Source organism: Daphnia pulicaria, chromosome 1 (assembly GCF_021234035.1).
Source record: "Daphnia pulicaria isolate SC F1-1A chromosome 1, SC_F0-13Bv2, whole genome shotgun sequence".
NCBI lineage: Eukaryota > Metazoa > Arthropoda > Branchiopoda > Diplostraca > Daphniidae > Daphnia > Daphnia pulicaria.
In genome coordinates this window covers 17,593,087-17,611,726 of record NC_060913.1, presented here as the reverse complement: position 1 = coordinate 17,611,726, position 18,640 = coordinate 17,593,087, and the positions used below count along the sequence as shown (strand labels likewise).

Genomic DNA, 18,640 nt, shown 5'->3' with positions numbered 1-18,640 from the left:
TATCTGAATCTGACTGAATTAGCTAACAAATTCCAAAAATATGGAATCTTCCTAAAATCCTACCTTACGGAATATTTTTTGTTGTTTCTTCAAAAGTGGAAAATTGATGTTTAATGAAAATTTTAATTTCTAGCGATGACTGGATATTAATAAAGACACACTAATAAGGATATTTATTTGGTTAATGAAAGAAATTTAAATTCTTTCTCATTAGTATTCAACACGCCCGCTAGAGATGAGTTCCTACGCGAGTTTATAGATGTTGGTTGTATAAAAAAACGAACTAGAAACTTCTGAAGATCGCCAACACTTTTTTATGAGATTTTAAAAGAGACTATAATTTTAAGATCCCAATTCATAATTATTATGAGACGGATTTTCCACTGTCTATTGAGTGGCTCATCTCCATGTCTCTGTTTCTCCTGTCCCTCTGGCGGCCATACTCCGACATACGTGGAGTGCTGTTTATTAGTTCTTGTCGGCTGAGACAGTAGAGTGTGGAAATCGTTTATTCTCCAATGGAGTTTGTCTTAATTTTCTACCGTTTATCTTCCCCTCAGGTAAATTAAACACGTATCTATTAGATTGTCATACCTTGGCGTAATCCCCGTTGAACAGCAGCAACTGATTGGGTTTATAAATATCTGTATTGGGCGTTAGTTTCGACTTTCACTCGGGTCTCGGGAAAGTATAATTTCGGCTGCTATGGTCTTGCAAAATCAATTTTTGTTTCTGCCTTTGTTGAATTAGGCCCAAATAATGCTGAATTAGGCCCTAATAATGCAAAACATCCATATTTTGGCAAAGGCACTAGCATTGTTCCAAAGATACGCGATTGACATGTACTGTCAAGTAAAAAATATTAGTTTTGGAATGATCTGTATTTAATCAATATACGCGAAAAGCGAACAACTCAGCATTAGACATCTGAATTCAGCTTAACATACTGCTGTTTAATGAGATTGTTTATTGTTTTACTCCTTAAATAATGAAGAAAACCCTTATGCTCATTTTCTGTTAGTCTATCAATAGTTACTTTAATTTTGTCAACAGTCAAACACTAGAACTACACAGATGCTTCCACCATATGTTTTCATTTTCACATAGTAATTAATTAAGTATTTTATACAAGTTCCAATTGTTTTGAGAACAATATTTTCTAATATGTTTATATATATATTGAAGTGGTTCATTTATAACTTCATGTGTATATATTAAATAATTAAATGATTCTGCATAATATTTCAACAATTAGTGATGAATTATTTCAGTTATAATGTACATTGAGGAACGTTAGAGATTTGCACGTTACTTTGATGTATGCGATTATTGACATTTAGCTGATTTCAAGGCTCAGCTATTCATTTCTTGTTCCTGTACTTTGCCAAGTAGTAATTACGAAACGCCAAATTAAATTACTGCAGTAGGTTGATGAGAAATCGGGTACAGCAGTTTTGTTGGTGTGTTTCTTGTCAAGTACGTATCGATATCAATCTGGAGCTTTATTGTTGAAATTCATTGGCATTGTGGAAACAAGATAGACGTCGCTAAACCGTAATCATTTACTGGATGTAATTGATATCATCTTCTAATTATAACCATAAAATTTTTTTTTTTTTTAATCACTCCCCTTTAGCTTCAATAGGTTGTTTCCCGAGGTCCAGTTAAAACGGAGATTAACCGTTTAAAATAGCCTCAACTCTCCTTTCCTGTACATTTTTCGCTCATGGATTTAATTCCATTATATGTTGAGTTCTAATTTATCAGTCAACCAATTGGAACCAGAATGTTGACGCTGTAAGGATTTTCGTCAAAACCTTTGAAGTTTATCCAAGTCTTAAAGTAATCTTCTTTAAATTGTCTTATACATTGTTCAAACGATGCTCTAAGAACACTTGAATTAGGAATCGCTCACATCCCATTGGTTTTCTTACCACAGTAACTGTTTTGCATTCCAAGATGCTGAAGAAGTTATTGGTAGCATCATTTCTGGTTAAGTTACACTGGTTTTATTTAAGGGTCTAGAAACAATTTGAGCCTGTACAGCGTCTTACCGAATCGAAGCTGCTAGTGCTTGTTATCAGATACTTGCAGCACAGAATTAAAGTTATTAATTCGGGATCTTGTCTCGGTAATTGTTACGCATAGCATTCTTCATTTTTATTTCATGAGACAGTCGTGATCTATAGTACATCTGACGTGCCCTTAATTAAATTTTGTTTCCTCGAGCCCACGCCTACCCGTTGTACATACGCAATTTATTGATCGGTTTCTTTTTGCTCTGCATTGCACCGACGCCATTACCCTTTGTATACACACACAACATGTTTATACGCCTTTTTTCGGGTAGTTTCCCTCCGTAGTTATGATATTGCAATTTTTGTATCTAGAGATTAGTTCTAAATAATAGGGAATCTATCGATGCCATGTTTCAGGATAATTTTGAGTCGTCATCAACCTGTTAACGGGTATTACATACCGTACTAATACAGTAAATGTATTTTGTTTTTATACACTTGTGGTGCGGATACTATTTTTGATCACCGTTATTATGTGTCAGCTATAATATATATAATATATAAACAAGTGCTAAATCTCTAATTTCATAAAGAATTAGTTTATTTAAGAAAATTAAATTACAGATTTTTTTATTTATATTCAGACTGTTTTTGTGGAACTAATTTTGATTACACCATTGAATCAATACTATGTGATTGGTCGAGAAGGGGCAATGCTAGCTCGTTGGGTACTCGGTAATAATCATGAGGGTCTTTGATCCAAAAATTGGTGCTAGGTTAAATCATAATTTTTTTAAAGCCGCAAATACCACTTGTTATTGCTTAATATATAATATGTAGTACCAGTATCGTACAAATTATAATTTTAATGTTTCTTTCACTGTTAAAATTAAAATAGAAATCTTTAATCTTTCCATCTCTCATCGAATAATACATATATATATATATTTTTTTTTTCATTGCAGTAAATTGTTTTTCATGACAGCTGCGTCGCCTTCTAGAGAAATTCAGTGCACATCACCGATTATACCTTTCAAGTTTAAAGTGTATCGATTTATTAATTGGCACTTCGTTTCCAAAAGCAGAATCGTAGATCAGGTGTAACATTATTCCCAAAGTTGAGCTTCTTTCTGGCATTGGCATTTCTTCGGATCTTTCATTACGAGGGTAAGTCGTCGTTGTTTTTCAATTCCTGATTCTTTCATAACGTGATTACGATAAGTTACACACAGAGTCGAAATGTCGGTTGTCTTTCCAATATTGCCGCCCATTGTGCTCCTCCTCCACTATGTCTTTGTCCAATGCCTTCCATGTGATTTCAATGTGTAACGCTGTCTGTGTATACATTTCTGTGTGTTTATGATGTTCGGTAATTTGTGACCCGGTTCGAGGACCTTGAGGGTTCAACAATAATGTATTGTTCTGCATCCGGATACAAGTTCAGTAACTTGCGTTAAATAAGTGGAAATGCTGGAAATGTTTGATTGCTTTCCAACGTGAATAACGCAATTGTCTCGTGTAAAAGAGTGGCATTTTAACCTTAACCCTGAACGATTGCGCCGAGTGATGTGTGCCAGTGAATCACGGAAGAAAAAGCCGTCCATCAAAATACATAAACTGAAGAAAAACAACAAGCCGGTAAGTTTTCTAATTGACTTTAATGCTATTCAATTTGTTTTGTTTTATTTTGTTTTGTTTTTGTTTTGTGTTTTGAAATTTCGCGTGTAGATAGGAGATGCTATTCACGGTGATATTCTTCCCCAAAGTTAGACTTGGTAGTATTTGTCCAGTAATTATCACAACTTTGCGCCAAGTTCACGTTATTAGAAGCGAGCGAGCCAAGTGAGACCTTTATTCAGGAAAACAATGCTTGTTTGCAATGCTCGGCTTAGTTGGCACTGCGGAATCGTCGGTGCAGTTGGTGCTGTCTTACGAAAAATAACAGAAACTTGAGAAAGATTTTTTTATTTGATTTTTGCGTCGCTGAGCTGTCAGCTTGTCGCGTTGCGTCGATTCCCGACGTGCTGCGCCGCGTGCCTGCATTGTGGCCGGGCAGTCCCGCAGAAGCCAAGGCGAACAATTCTTCAAAGAAAAGAAGAAGCAAAAAAAAAACGGACTGAATCGTTAGTCTGCGGTTTGCGGCCGCAAACTGCTGACGGCGCTATCGATTTCTCACGCCGAGACTGCGACGTTCACAATGTTGTGTTTCTCTCCTCTTTTCTCCGTTTGGTCGAGATGGGGCCTACGCCAGTCGATAGGTGCCGCCTTATGCTCTTTTTCGCCTTGTCCATTTCTATTCTGCCTTCGTTCCTCTTAAAGAGTTTTTTTTTTTCTCTCTCTCTCCATTTCTTAAATCCACTGTCAATGACTTGGCCGGGGGCTGGTTAATTTGTTGTTGCTATAAATCAATTACGTGAACTGCTCGGGCGATCACCGCAGTGATCGCTTTGGCTCTTTTGCAGGCCAACCGCGTTTGAGACATCCACCAAAGGGGTTAACGTCGGTCGAGCAGACAAAGACTGGCAAATTGTTTTCGATAAGTGATATCGATTGTGGATGTGCGACGGAGGGAGGCTGTGCTGCGCAACGTCTTAACTTGAACTTGTTTGATCTGCGGCGTGCGACCTGTTTAATGGACTTGTTGAAACTGTCGCCCAAGGTGTTTGCCTTTTCAGTTTCCAATTAAAAATCATAATCGACGCGGTAGGGATAGGATGATGCATCGATGCTGCTTGGCTATTCATGAATCATGATCCTCGCCGACGTTTCTCCTCAATGGCTTTGACAATCTATTAAGATTTGGCAGACACAATCGCTAGCAGGGTTTGCTCGTCGTTTCACTCTCCGCCATCATTTGGCGAGGAAGGGGAGGGGGTCCAATGTTTGACGTAGGCGTAGAAGGATGGGAGAGGAGAGCGTCGTCATCGACAGCGTGGAGCTCGATTGGAGAGACGCCTTGAGCAACGTCGATATGACCCGGTTCTGCAGTGTTGTCAGAGCCGCTATATATATGACGAGTGGCAGCAGCACAGACGCGAAAATCGATTCACCACCTTGGAGTGTGTATGTGTGTGTGTGTGCGCGCTTCTACCTCATCCGGCTGTTGACTCTGCGGAGAGGAGAATCAAGAGGGAAGAATACGAGAGATGAGAAAAGGAGATAGAATCAAAAAGGGGTAAAGAATGGCGACTGAAAGAGAAAGAAATTAAAAAGCGCACTAGAGGAATGATCCGATTTCGCTTCTTTCTCTCTTTAGTCTTGCTGCTATCGGGGTACTGGTCGATTGATGTACGCCTTCGAGTGGCCAGTCAGAATGCCACGCCAGTCAGCGCAGGCGTCCCCGAGTTTCTGACTTCATTCAGTCGTCATTTTTTTGTTTTTTTCTTCAAATCGACATTTTTTGCTTTTCAATCACAAAAATTGTTTCATGTTGATTTTTTATTTTTGTTGCTGTCGTAGTGCGCTTCCCTATTTTAGATTTGCTGGCTTCTGCTTATTTTTATTATGATTTTTGTTTCCCTTGTGTGCGCCGAGATGGATGCCAACCGTGAGCTGATTAAGATTGAAGAGGTAGAAAGCTAGCGATAATCGATGGATTATCAAGCGTACTGTTGAGAGAGAGAGAGAGGCCTGCTCCATCCGTCATGCTCGTCGAGTCCATCGGACGGGGGATCTCTTTCCGGACTGCAGCCATCCGAAAACTGTCGATGGCCCAAATGGATGCGCTCTAGACTCTCCATCCCGTCTTCGTTTGAGTCGTGTCTCTACTGCACCATTTTGTCAAAATCTCATTCACGGTCCCCCCCCCCCCACCACTCTATTGTTATTGGGACTAAAGGCAAAAGGTCTTGGTTCTCTCTTCATCAGACTCTTTTTTTTTTCCCTCCCCAATTCTTCTCCCGACGTCTCCCGACGTCTCCCCCGCGCTTTGGCGGGAACCTCCCCTCGGTATCAACATTCATCTGCCCGCCTTTCGAGAGGTGGGCCGTTCAACAGCGCGCAGACGGACAATCTATCGGCGGGCTACTGCCACCGCCGCCCTTGTATCACAGTGTGTCAGTGTTGCGGTGGCACAGAGCCCTTCGCACGTGTATCTCTTCCTCATTGGCGGTGGTGTCCCCCTCCCCTCCCCCCACAACCAGTTGCCATTGTACGCTCAACATTTTTCTCCCGTCTTTATTAAGTTCGCTTCGCACGACGCTCGCGGTATTTCGTCCACCTCTTGGGATCCACTGAATTTCGGTCAGTTTTTTTTCCTTTTTTTCTTTTTTTAGTTTTTTTCCTTTCACACACATCTGGCACAAAATCCAACTCTTTTCTTTATCTTTTTTCTGCCAAGAGATCGATATGAACGTCGTCTTGGCTTTGCTACTCTGCCGAGAGTTGTAGTATTTGCTGACGTCTATCCCCCAAAACTATTGATTGAGTCGCGTTCCGTATCTACTTAGAGTATTCGATGGCTAGGCGGGAGAAGAAAGAACAAAACAAGAACCAACGTCATAGAATCAGCAGCACTTGCCGTGACTGCACCTCAACCGATTTACACCGGAATATCGAGGATCGGTCCGCTTAGTTGGTATTCCATAACAACTTGTTGTGATTGAGTTGAAAAGAAAACAAGAAAGGTTTTTTTTTATTTCCCCCGATTTTTTCCTTGTTTGGCAGACGGACAAAGCTAACGGGTTTGATGCTGGCCACGGTCCTACCCACTATTCTTTGGTCCCATATTTTGCCACCCTGTTTGAATTTGTCGTTGGTGTTTCCCTTGAAGATTTTTCTTTTCCCCTTTTTCTCCTTTGTACCACTTGTTCTTTCGAACCGCTCGATACATATGACGATGGCAGCAGGCAGACAAGCCTGCCCGCCTGCCTGCCTGCCTTCCTTCCTTCCTTCCTCCTACTCTTCCTCCTCCTCCCGTGTGCTGCTGCTGCAGAGCTGTTGTGCCTGTGTAGGTCCGTGATTTTCTCTCGGTACATTGCAGATGCAACCAGAGAGAGAGAGAGAGAGTTGCTCGAGCCGAGCCGAGCTGAGCTGAGCTTCTCTCTGGCTTTGCTCTAAGCGCAAACGTCGGCAAATCAATAATAGAGAGCGGCGCCGTGCTCCTGCCTGTCTTCGTGTGTGCATCACTGTGTAATGGTCCTCCTATTCGAAATGCGGCACGCTTTATTCTACATACACACTCTCCGTCATCTAGGGGAGACGGGGAGGGAGGGGGGTTTTGTTATATCTCGCCAGCGGGAGGGATATGCATATACTCAAGTGATCTGTCGGAGGAGTCTAAAGAGCACAGAGAGCACAGAGAGAGAGAGAAGAGAGAGAAGGAAGGACGAGTTGGGCACATCCCTGAGAGACGTAATTGGATTCTAGACAGCCGTGCACATGCAAAGGTTCTTACGAATGCCGTAAGTAATACACGTAGAACAAGAGCTCAAAGTGAAAACAACTTTATGGCAGTAGCAGCCGGCCAGCCAGCAAGCAAGCCAGCAGCAGCACACGTCCAATAACTTTTGGGCGCCAAAAACGCCAAATCACTCGCCCACATTTCAAAGCCCCCCTAGCTCCTCTGCAACATTGTCGTTGCTTTTATACTCTCGCCCCCGTCGTCTAATGAATGCCGTGTCACGACCCAGTTTACCAGCCCAGCTCACTTGTCAAAGTCAGGCACACACGCGTTTAGCTAAACAAAGGTATTATCAAAAGTTTCCCAGAGTTTTTTTTTTTCTTTTCTTTTCTTTTCTTTTTGGCTTTCCTTTAGACATAAAATGAATCTTTTGTCGGGTACTTTTTTTCTCCAATCCTTTCGTGTGTCGCCGTATTATTATGCTTCATTTATGATTAGAACGTGCGTTTGAGTTCGACGTGAACAAGCCATCCTGAGCCCAAAGTAATAGTTTTCAAGTGTTGTATACGGTGTGTAGTTGTGTAGTTGTTGGAGATGATGAGAATCATTATTGAGCTCATTCGGCCCTCTTTTTTCTCTCTCTCTCTCTCTCTCTCGTCGGTGTTTGTGTCGCTAATTTGATTGTCTGGCATCAGTCGTATATTTCGAGACGCTCATTTGTTGGGCCCAATCGATGTGTCCGTGTCAGACATTGTCTTGACGACCCCCGTGACTGCTAGCTTCGAGATGAATAATTGATCCTTTGTCGACTCGACACAGAGACATTTCGGACATAAGAAGAGAGAGAGAGAGAGAAGAAAAAAAGTTGGGGTCGTGATTACATCATTGTCTTTTGCTGAGCTCATTTAGCCTTCTGCTTTTTTCCCCCATTCTCCTCACGACGCAATCGAGTGTACACAACAAGGTTGTCAATGAGCACAAGATTCTCAGTATAGCCAGGCGTGCTGGACAACTTCTTCAACCCGTATCCTTTTCTTTTCTGTGAATGCTTTGTTTGACCAAGTTCTTTCTTTTTTCTTTTTTTTTTTCCGTTTCTTCTTTTTTTAGCTTGGGAATTATTCGCGTCTCGTGTCGCAATCATTTACCATGATTTTTTTTTACGTGATTTTCAAGCGACGTCGACATTGATATTAGCGCACAGTCGTAGCCTTTTTTAATGACGAGGTGAGCACTTCAAGGAAGGAAACGTGAGACTTGCTACTAATCAGACCTCTTTATTTTTCAAGTCCGCTTTTCTTTTCCCCCTCGCATGGAGAGAAAATCAAATGGATTTTTTTTCTCTTTTTCCTGGCGTTGCCATGCAAAAACATAATTCACCTCGTCGTTGTTACACAGAGCAGTATGGCGCTGAGACACGATCCGATTCTTCATTTTCCCTTTTTTTGTTTCTTTTCTTTTTAGTTTTGATTTGAAATGTTTCCAATTCTTGTTTTTTGGGGTTGAATCAACTTGGCGTAGTGGTGGATTGTCAATCAGAGTCCATGTCCAGACATTCGATGTTCCCATCGCGACGGAAAGACGGGGAGGTTATACCATCTGTCGCCTGTCGGCCATTTCCCATTATAACGATTCGATCTGAAGATATTGCGTCGTCCTTGTCGCCAAATACCGTCTGTTCCAGGAGTGACGCACACCCAATCAATGGCCGATCGAATTCGTACATCTGTTGTCCCTCTATGTTTCTTTTCCTTTTTTTTTCTTCTTTTTATCGCGGTGAGAACGGACAAGAAGATTGACTATGAAACAGTCTATCGGGTCTATGTGAATTATTTCCAACATCTACATAGGCTTGTCATTCTTTCCGTCTATTGGAAAACCATCGCCCGGTGCAGATTGTCCGCCCAATAACTCTTTTGTCTTCTTGTTTCTTTATTGGTTGCCAATGTCCTTTTTTTGTTTTTGCTTTTGTGTGTTTGGGTCGACGTTCCGTCACGATTTTGCGATCCATCTCGTGACCCACCCGTTGCGCGTTGGAAAGCTGTTTGGCTCCCTGGACACCTATCTAACACCCCACGTCTCAGTCCCAGTGCGTCGCCGTCTTGCTGTGTGCCTGGTCTGACTGGCGTGGTGCGTTGCCAGGGCGACGACATCGTTGGGTGCTCTCCCCCTCCCCTCAGTATTCCGTCAGTTGAGCTCTTGAATCATACGTGGCCGCTCTGTTGTGATCGTCTCTGCATTAAACAGCCGCAGAATTCGTCTTTTTCGTTTTTCAGTTTCTTTCTGGGTTGTTGTTGGTGCACTGTCGTTTGTTTTCAGGTGATTTATTTGCGATTGGCTGGGGCTCAGTTTTCTTGTCTTGTTAGTCGCAACTTCGTTAGAATCTAAACACACAGACACAGAGAGGACGGACGACAGACCCAAGTCGTTGAAAACATTCCGGTCAAGTGAGAGCCGAGTGTCCGACTTGTTATCTCGACTGATTTTACCCGGCCGGTTGGTTTTTTGAGAAAAAAAAGGAGCTCGGGCCTTGGGCGAATTTTGCAGTGTGCACACAAGTGGTCTCATAGACAAACAGCGCGTCGAGACTGGGGGGGCTTTAATTGGAAACGAGCTCCACATCTCGCCCATTCAGTCCACGTTGTTGACAGTGCCAGTTTCTCTCGTTATTTCTCCTTTCTTTTTTTATTTTGTATTTCCTACTCGAGTTCAGTTTGACTGTGCTGACGTGTGTCGACATCGTCCGTTGCGCTTCCCGTTTCTGTGTCTGTGTGTCACGGACCTTCTTTTGTTTTATCTCATCAGCAACGATAACTGCATCACTGATAGGCTACGTGCAGAGTCCCCCCACTATCGATTATTAGTTGTATAGGCATAGATAACAACAATAGTGTTAATTTGTATGTAACATTGTCTCTTTCTCTTTTTTCGGGGGTGGTACCGAATTCCAGATCTCGCAGCCCTCGACAGCTGACTATTCCGCCTTAGTTGAAAGGAAACAAGGGAATTATTGCCGGTGGCCAAGTCGGACGGGAAACGGGGTGATCCGGCGAGTTGACTGCAAGAAAACATCGCGGCCGGAGCCAAAAGAAGAAGAAGAAGAAACAGAAACATCATGGGCTGTTTTGGCAGTAAGCAAAAGATCTCCAAAGTGGACTTGGAGTATCTCAAGAAGCACACTCGCTACGACGAGGCAACCATCAAAGAGTGGTTCAAAGGTTTTCGGGTTAGTAGTTCTCGTTCTTTTTGTCTTTTCTCTCTCTTTCTTTTTTTAAATTATTTTTATTTGATTCCCTCGCTCTTATGCATGCCCGTTGGTTGCCAACAACTTTAACTCGCAACATTTCTACTTGCTACACAATAATTGCCCGTCTTATTGCACCTTAGAACCCCTCCAACCGTCTCTGGTGATTGTGGGTCGGGTCTAATCTTCTTGTGCTTCACTATCTGTCCAACCTTTAGTCGTAATCCTTCCCTGAAAATAATGGGGCCTATGACGGGATCGTTGCTGGATGAGAAATCATTGTCGGCGAAAGCAGTTTGGCAATTCTTCCTTCTTCGCAGTGCATAAGAGAGTAAAAAAAAGGCGTCGTCGAGTTTCTCTAGTCTCTTCATCTGCATTAAGAATGATGTGCAACAGCAGCAGCAGCAACAGCAGCATGGTTCCGTTTCATCTGCCCTTCTCTCTGCTCCTGGTCGCCCGTTTTCAGGGCCTGTATTGATTGGCGGCCGGAGGAGCTGGTTCCCCCCGCTGCTGGCACATCCAGCCAGCGGGTGTCGGTGCCAGTGAATGTGAATATAAGCGAGTTAGACGACTCCCAAGTCTTGAAAAGCAAACGGTGCGCCAGAGTCCGTCGATCCTTCTCTAAGCGACAAACTCTCATATCATGTCTCTCTATGACTATGAATGATGTCCGTCTCCATTTACTCCCCGATGGAAAGCTTTGCCTTCTTTGTGTGTCTGTGTGTGCACATATGAAGTGATCTGCCTCCTCTCCGCCAAAGAGGACTAGGTCATATTCCTCTTTGCAAACAAATCTAGTCTCCAGCTTGTCTTTTATATAATCCCTTCCATTGTCCTCGTGAATGTTGCTGGTGGTTGGGGCCCTATGTCTCTTCTCATCTCCACTTTCTATCTCTTTCGTCCTCTCGGCCGGCTTGTTAACAGTTGTTGGCCTCTTCCTACTCCTCCTCTGAGCTTATTCCTACGTTTTCTCTTAAGTAGACAAGTAGAGAGACTGGCTGGGCTGGGCTCCCTCTTTATTTTCCTGATCTCATCTCTGTGTTTTCTTTCTTATTGATCATTTTCCAGCAAGACTGTCCGAGTGGACGCTTAACGCCGGCCAAATTCGTCGACATGTACAAAATGTTTTTCCCCAACGGCAACGCCGAAGAATTCTGCGACCACGTCTTTAGAACGTTCGATCGAGACAAGAACGGATTCATCGATTTCAAAGTGAGTGTTTCATTTTAAATTCCAACTCCTCTTTTTCTTTTGGCAGCAAACTCTGTCCCCGTTTTAATATCTGTCAACACCAGTGCGGGATCGGAGGTCGATCGCTCATGTCGTTGGAGAATTGCAGAGTTGCGGCATTGTTACGTTGACTCAATCGATAATTCTTTCAACTTGGATTTTTCTTTTCAAGTGGAACATTTGTCTCTAGCGAGATCTACTGTGTTGCCCATGGGGATAAAAACAACTCAATACTAAACATTGGTCTGAATTAAAATGTTTCTTCTGTCGTCCATATTGTCCATTTGATTATGCGGCGACGAGCGTCGATTTGGCGTCTTTATTTGTTACCAGTTGCGCAGTTGATCATGCCTATGGGGCATTAAGGGTTCCTTGAGAATACGTTGACTTAAAATTCGGGTTCGAGCGAATGAAGTAGTCATTCCGTTTTATTATTCGTCTTCGTCTTGTGTATGCATCTAAAGACTCTCTTTGTCTGGATTTTCACGTTTTCTTACTTTGTTGTACACTTTCTTCTGCTCAAACAGGAATTCTTGTGTGCGATCGACGTCACGTCGGCAGGGACTCCCAACGAGAAGCTCCAATGGGCGTTTCGCATGTACGACGTCGACGGCAACGGCTCCATCGATTTGCAGGTAACAATCATGCGCACATCACCGGGCGCCGGCCCAGTACGTTAACTTATCATGGCTCCACCTTCGCGATGCCGCAGCCCACTCGCGTTTCTCTTTTATCTTCCCTCGAGATTCGTCGTCTCCTTTACATTTAAAACAATCTGACAAACGTCTAGGTCGTAATACTATACTAGCATCTGCTTATACTGTTCCACTCCTGCTATTCATGTTGAAACAGATGCACTCTCATCATTGAAAGCATTTGGATTTAAAATGATCTTTCCACTCCGCTATTCCAAGTCTTTAGTTTAAGGAGAGGAGTTGTAGACTGTGGGAAACTGGGAAAATATGGCCAAAAGATAGCGCGGTAGATTTCAATTTTATTCTTGTTTGTAATCATTGACTTGTTGCCTGACGTACTTAGGAGATGACAAAGATTGTGCAAGCCATCTACGACATGCTGGGCAATAGTTCGAGCAGCCGGCCTCCCGACACTGCGGAGGAGCGCGCGAAAAGCATTTTCGCTCGGATGGATGAAAACGGCGACGGCAAACTAACGGAAGAAGAATTCCTCAAGGGCTGTCTGCAAGATGAAGAACTCTCGAAAATGCTCTCGCCTGGATTTTAAGCGCATTCCACCCACTCCCCTATCATCCTTGTACCAATCGAAAGCCTCCCGTTTTGTCTCCCAACGCAAATCAGAGAAAAGGGGACGAGGTGACTTCGATCATTTCAAAACATACTTATTCAAAAATTTTGATAATCCCTAGTTAAATATGGTGGCGACACATTGGAAATTGACTTTTCTTGGCTGCGCCAAAAAAGAGTGAAACTTGATTTGACAACATTTTTGCACTGGTCACGAGTGAAATTCTCCCGAGTGCGCTTGTTTGTTGAAACCACTTCGATACCGTGCACCGTTTTTTTCTTAAATTATTATTTTGATTTTTTTGCTCTCTCGTCTTTTTTCGCTGACTGCAACCGACTGCAATTTAACCAAGAAACATGATACTGGTTAAATACGAAAAATCACGCACAAGAAAAAGGAAAATTGCGCAGCATTTGAACATGAAGGAAATGGGGGAATTTATCGAAATGAATTCCCACACCACCAGCGGAAAACTGTCACCTCATCTGCCCACATCTTCTTGTTATCAATCGCGAGAGCCCCCAAGTTTCTTTTCATTACAAAACCTAAATTGTATTTCACTCTTTGCTATTTTTCTTTCATTTTTTTAAATATTCTTTTCATTGCCAATTTTGAAGTGACCCAAAACTATTCGCTAATCAAAGCTTTACCAAGTGGATTTGGTGCATTTGCAATTTGGTTCTTTTTAGACGACCCAGTATCGATTTTTCGCTGGTTGATTTGGCAAAGCCAAACAGCAACCGAATTTCGACCTCTTCATCTAATCGTTTCCATTTGTCCTGTACATACTGCCACATAAAAAATCGCCTCACCTTTTTTTCACGTATTCTCTGGCGAAATTCGCACATATCGTAGTAGTTTCATGATCGGTTTTTGACAAATGTAGATGTGCGTGTGCTGATTCCCTCTTTCTCTTCGTTCCATTTTCTTCTTTTTTTTTTTTTTTGCTTGGCCGCAGAATCATCGCTCCTTGGGCGGCGTGCGGTACCAGTCACAGCGTTAGAGAATAAATCACACGTAGCGCAATCGTGCACAAAATAATCTGATGGGCTGGCAATCGTTCGAGACGGGTTATCCTTGCTTGTGATTGGGCTTTGTTTCACATGTGCAACTCGCCAATCAATTGAACAGAGAAGGGTTGCCAATAAGAGCCATTAGCTAATAACAAGAGTGTAGTTTGAGCTCATTTTAATAAGCGTAAGTGGTCGCCCTTGAAAAAAATATCCGAAAGTTTGGCGGTCTGACATTTGCATAATGAAACATCTTTTTCACGCATCCGCTTCATTGCGAATATTTCATAGGAAAAACCCAACACATTAGATTTTATGATTTGACGACTCTGTTGATTTGTGTATTCTGCTGGTCCATTTCATCCGCTTTGAAATAGTTCGTATTTTTTATCTCCCTAATTAGCCTCCACGAATTCTGCGTTCCAATAACTATCGCGAATCGAACGATCAAGTTAGAAAATACTTGATAACAATATGGGTATATAACATTCCGTGCGTCCACAAGTATTTGGGTTCCTCTTTTTCTCTTTCACCAGATGTTTGGATGCGTGAGTGGTTTTTGCTGTTGCTGGCGTTAGCCTGTTTCATTTCCTTCTTTTCAAAATCATCAAACCTCCATTTCCTCATATTGACATTCGCCTCGATCCTTCTTTTCCTTTTTGCGCTCTATTCCCCGTTATTATTATCATTATTTTTTATTTATTTATTATTTTTTATTATTATCCATTTTCGTAGATCATTTCCCGTCTCTTTTTCTAGTTACTACACTGTTATCCACTTTTCTCTCTCTTGTTTTGTCTCCCGACTGATTTCCTTCGCATTCGTTCAACGGACTTTTTTTTTCTTCAACATCAACTTTTCACCTTTGTCAACATGTACTGTACATGCATTCGCTAACACATTGGAAGCCGCTCGTGAGTGTCGGAAAAAAAACCTATTGTCGTTCTTCCTTTCAAACATTCAATCCTTTTCGAGTATTTCATTTCCCTTTGAATATTCCATTTGTGTCCCGGTGATCACCTCCCCAAATTGTACGTGTGAATACATTTTTTGATCCGAAAAATAAGAAATTGACCCTCTAAACCCGACAACCAACATTTCGACTCGCTTGATCGTACACAGATGAAACTGATTGATATCAAACTGTATGTAATTAATCTGACTGAATTTTCTACTAGAATTTCTGCAACACAGAGACGGTGATCTTGCAGGACCAATTGTTTTTACCTTCCTTGTAATCTAGTCCCTTCGTCATGGGGAAACAGAACAGCAAGCTGAAACCAGAAGTTTTGGAGGATTTGCGTCAAAATACGGAATTCTCTGGTATGATTTTCATTTTCAATCCCTCCATTTTTTCCAAAAGCCTTTTTTTATTTCATAAATTGTTTAATGTAATTGTGGCATTTAAAAAACAAAAATATAGATGCGGAAATTCAGGAGTGGTACAAAGGATTCTTAAAAGATTGTCCTAGCGGGCACCTTAGCGTTGAAGAATTCAAAAAGATCTATGGCAACTTTTTCCCTTACGGTGACGCATCTAAGGTAACTATTAGACAATATAAATTCGTATGCATAGTTTTCTTATTTAACTTATTTTTTTTTTTTACTATTACTTTAAAGTTCGCTGAACATGTATTCCGAACCTTTGATGCCAACGGTGATGGGACCATTGACTTCCGGGAATTTCTTTGTGCCCTATCGGTCACTTCCCGTGGTAAATTGGAACAAAAGCTGAAATGGGCTTTCTCCATGTACGACCTTGACGGGAACGGATACATCTCACGACAGGAAATGCTTGAAATCGTTACGGTGAGAGTTTTGAAATTTTTTTTTCTATTTCATATTCACTTGCGACGTCTGTGTTCATCATATACCTTTTGAGATATCCAAATTAGGTTAGTTCTCTTATTTGTTTGTTATCATTGGAAGGAAACGGCGTGTTTTATTTTCCAAATGATGTTTATTTTACTGCATCCACTTTGTGGTTTACAAAACATCCTGCTAGCGAATCGGTGCAATGAAATGAAAGCATGTGGCTTGCTGTCTTTTAACTTTTCCCAACACGAGATAATGGCCAAGTCGGATTTAAATGACGTAAAGTCGCCCGCGTTCCAAATTCCTGGCGTCGTCGTTTCTCTTTATTTTATGTTTTCATTTTCTGTCTTCATTTTATTTTGCATCAATTTCATCGCGAACACATATGGCAATTTGCATTGGAATTGATATGATAATTTTTTATTCAATAGGCAATTTACAAAATGGTGGGTTCTGTGATGAAGATGCCCGAAGATGAATCTACTCCCGAAAAGCGAACCGACAAGATTTTCCGCCAAATGGATAAAAATATGGATGGGAAGCTATCGCTTGAAGAGTTTATCGAAGGAGCCAAAAGTGATCCGTCGATTGTCCGGCTGCTTCAGTGCGATACCCAGGGAGCTGCACAGTAGCAAAAACCTTCCCAAACAGCAGCACACAACGCACGACAATGACATCTCGACAATTTATCGTAAGGGGTAAACACGAGAACAGTTTTAACGTTTAATCTATGTTGAATATGCAAACGTGAACTGCTATTCTCCCTAGGGGGAAAAGCAGAAGTGTTGTGTATAGAATGCTATAGACGTTGAGTCAGCTCTGAATAATATTCGTTCCGTAATGGACTAGAAGACACCAAATACTTAATGAGCGCATTAAGACACGCGCATACTAAAATAGTTACAAGAGGGTCTATTATAAGCATAATTACGGAATCTTTTACTCCTGTATTTACATCCATTCAAACGTTTTCATCTCAAAATAGTGTTAACGATATTTTTGACGTCCTTTCCGTAAACATTTAAAGTTAAAGCGCTGTCATAAAACAAAATTAATTTGATTATTTTTCTCATCTTTTCAATATATTATTTCTTTTTCTTAACAAAATATTATTTTTTCTTAAATTTAGAGTGAGGAAGGAGTGGGCCAATCAGTTTGTGGCATGTACATCTATCGGCAATATACCCTAAAGAAAACACAATACAAACTCATCCCCCCCCCCCACATCCCGCCAGATCTCCTCTACTCTTCTCATTGATACCATCTTGAAAATACAGATAAATATGTCACTGAAAACAAATTAGGAGACTGAAATGAAGGTACATTTAATTAAACCCTTTGGAGTGCAAGACTGCGATTAGACAAGTCCGTTTGTCCCTCTGATCATAATTGTGTGTGTTAATTATCTTTACAAAAAAAATTGTTGAGTGAATCTGGAGAAATTGGTGTCCCATGGATGATAACCATTTTGTATAGTTGGCTCTCTTTCATTTTTCAGTTTTTGATGGTATTTTGTTTTTTTTTTAAGTAGAATATTCCATCATCATTACTGTAATATCGTTTGTTGCGACTCGGGCTGGGTACATACTTACCTCATGAAGGTTTCTTTATTCTACTTTATTTTGAGTTCCATTTCAAATTTTTCATTGTCCGTATATTACATAATAATTATCAAAGTTGTATTGCAATCATGGAAATCGTGAAACGTGGCTCTTAAGATAATATGCCAAGCAAGAGTGAACAAACATACTCCAAACAACTCTAGAAAAAGAGAAAAAAAAAAACACGACAGCATTGCACATTCTTTAATAATTACATGAGGTGGTTGGTTTACTTTTTCTCAGGTGCGTGTTTCTCTTTTTTTTTTTGCTATCTTTTCTCTCAATTTTTTTCAAACTGTGACATGGTGTTTTTGCAACTTGGTATTTGCATTTATTTTATTGGCCATTTTCCGCCTTCTTCAGTGTTTGGGACTCCAACCTTTTGGGGGTGTGGATCCATTTTTCTCACATTCTTGTGGATTTGAGTGCCGTCGTCATAATTCCACCTGAGCAACCCCAGCAAGATGAATGAAAGCTTTAGTTATCAATTGAATATGAGCACCCACTTACTTTCGAGCTGTCGCTTATCTTTACCGTGAAATTCAATGCATGTTTCCTTAAATTACGATTAATATACATATGAAAACAAAAGTATATCATGCACACGTTATTTTGATCCCACTTTGTTAAACAGATAACTTTCGAATGGCAGTATGAGGAGAAACAAACATTAAAGCTTGGGTCCACTCTGTACTTGAACGGAAAAAGAAGTTGATTTGCTGATCGCACTTTTCCGCTTGCTTATGTACTGGCACTTTAGCGGAAAAAAGTTCTTACACCTTTTTTTATTATTTACCATTTTATTAACCAAACAGAAGTTTCTCCACATCAATTCAATCATTTACAACACATATATATAAGTGAATTTTTGTTAATTTCAGTTTCAGTTACGACATTCACTTAATCAGAGATTTTAAAAAAAGAACAGTTTGAAAATTCAAATAAAAAATATGTTGGATCACTTTTACTTTATTGTTAATTAAGTAAGTAATAACAAATGCTACAAAGTAAACCTACTTTTTAATGCCCTATGTAATGTGCATATTATTTTTATGGACTCACTGTTTGTCCATTAATAATGTTTGGTTTCCAATTTATGGACCATAATTTGAGGAGCCAAT

The 18,640-nt window shown here is 41.0% G+C and overlaps 2 protein-coding genes across 8 annotated transcripts; both read left to right on the top strand.

The window, feature by feature from the left end:
• The first annotated feature begins 419 nt into the window (after positions 1-419).
• LOC124338334 (neurocalcin homolog) lies at positions 420-18,113 on the top strand. 2 transcript variants are annotated; one of them, XM_046792488.1, is made up of 7 exons: positions 420-560; positions 2,984-3,185; positions 15,282-15,426; positions 15,527-15,645; positions 15,724-15,912; positions 16,350-16,609; positions 17,048-18,113. In XM_046792488.1, exons 3-6 carry the CDS (start codon positions 15,357-15,359, stop codon positions 16,548-16,550), a joined length of 579 nt encoding a protein of 192 aa, XP_046648444.1. In that variant the 5' UTR covers positions 420-560; positions 2,984-3,185; positions 15,282-15,356; the 3' UTR covers positions 16,551-16,609; positions 17,048-18,113. The 2 variants fall into 2 exon arrangements, with proteins under 2 accessions (XP_046648444.1, XP_046648437.1); XM_046792481.1 differs by having other exon boundaries at positions 16,350-16,616.
• On the top strand, positions 3,198-15,166 carry LOC124338351 (neuronal calcium sensor 2-like). Of its 6 annotated transcripts, XM_046792509.1 has the most exons (6): positions 6,071-6,260; positions 6,358-6,594; positions 10,308-10,582; positions 11,669-11,812; positions 12,358-12,465; positions 12,869-15,166. In XM_046792509.1, the coding sequence occupies exons 3-6, from the start codon at positions 10,472-10,474 to the stop codon at positions 13,070-13,072; spliced, it is 567 nt and encodes a 188-aa protein (XP_046648465.1). In that variant the 5' UTR covers positions 6,071-6,260; positions 6,358-6,594; positions 10,308-10,471; the 3' UTR covers positions 13,073-15,166. The 6 variants fall into 6 exon arrangements, with proteins under 6 accessions (XP_046648464.1, XP_046648465.1, XP_046648463.1 ...); XM_046792508.1 differs by lacking the exons at positions 6,071-6,260; positions 6,358-6,594 and adding an exon at positions 3,198-3,656; XM_046792507.1 differs by lacking the exon at positions 6,358-6,594.
• Positions 18,114-18,640: the final 527 nt, after the last annotated feature.

Coding starts and splice junctions, on each gene's coding strand:
- LOC124338351 (XM_046792508.1), top strand. CDS start 10,472: ATGGGCTGTTTTGGCAGTAAGCAAAAGATCTCCAAAGTGGACTTGGAG. Junction 10,583..11,668: donor AGTGGTTCAAAGGTTTTCGG/GTTAGTAGTTCT, acceptor ATCATTTTCCAG/CAAGACTGTCCGAGTGGACG. Junction 11,813..12,357: donor ACGGATTCATCGATTTCAAA/GTGAGTGTTTCA, acceptor CTGCTCAAACAG/GAATTCTTGTGTGCGATCGA.
- LOC124338334 (XM_046792488.1), top strand. CDS start 15,357: ATGGGGAAACAGAACAGCAAGCTGAAACCAGAAGTTTTGGAGGATTTG. Junction 15,427..15,526: donor TCAAAATACGGAATTCTCTG/GTATGATTTTCA, acceptor ACAAAAATATAG/ATGCGGAAATTCAGGAGTGG. Junction 15,646..15,723: donor CTTACGGTGACGCATCTAAG/GTAACTATTAGA, acceptor ATTACTTTAAAG/TTCGCTGAACATGTATTCCG.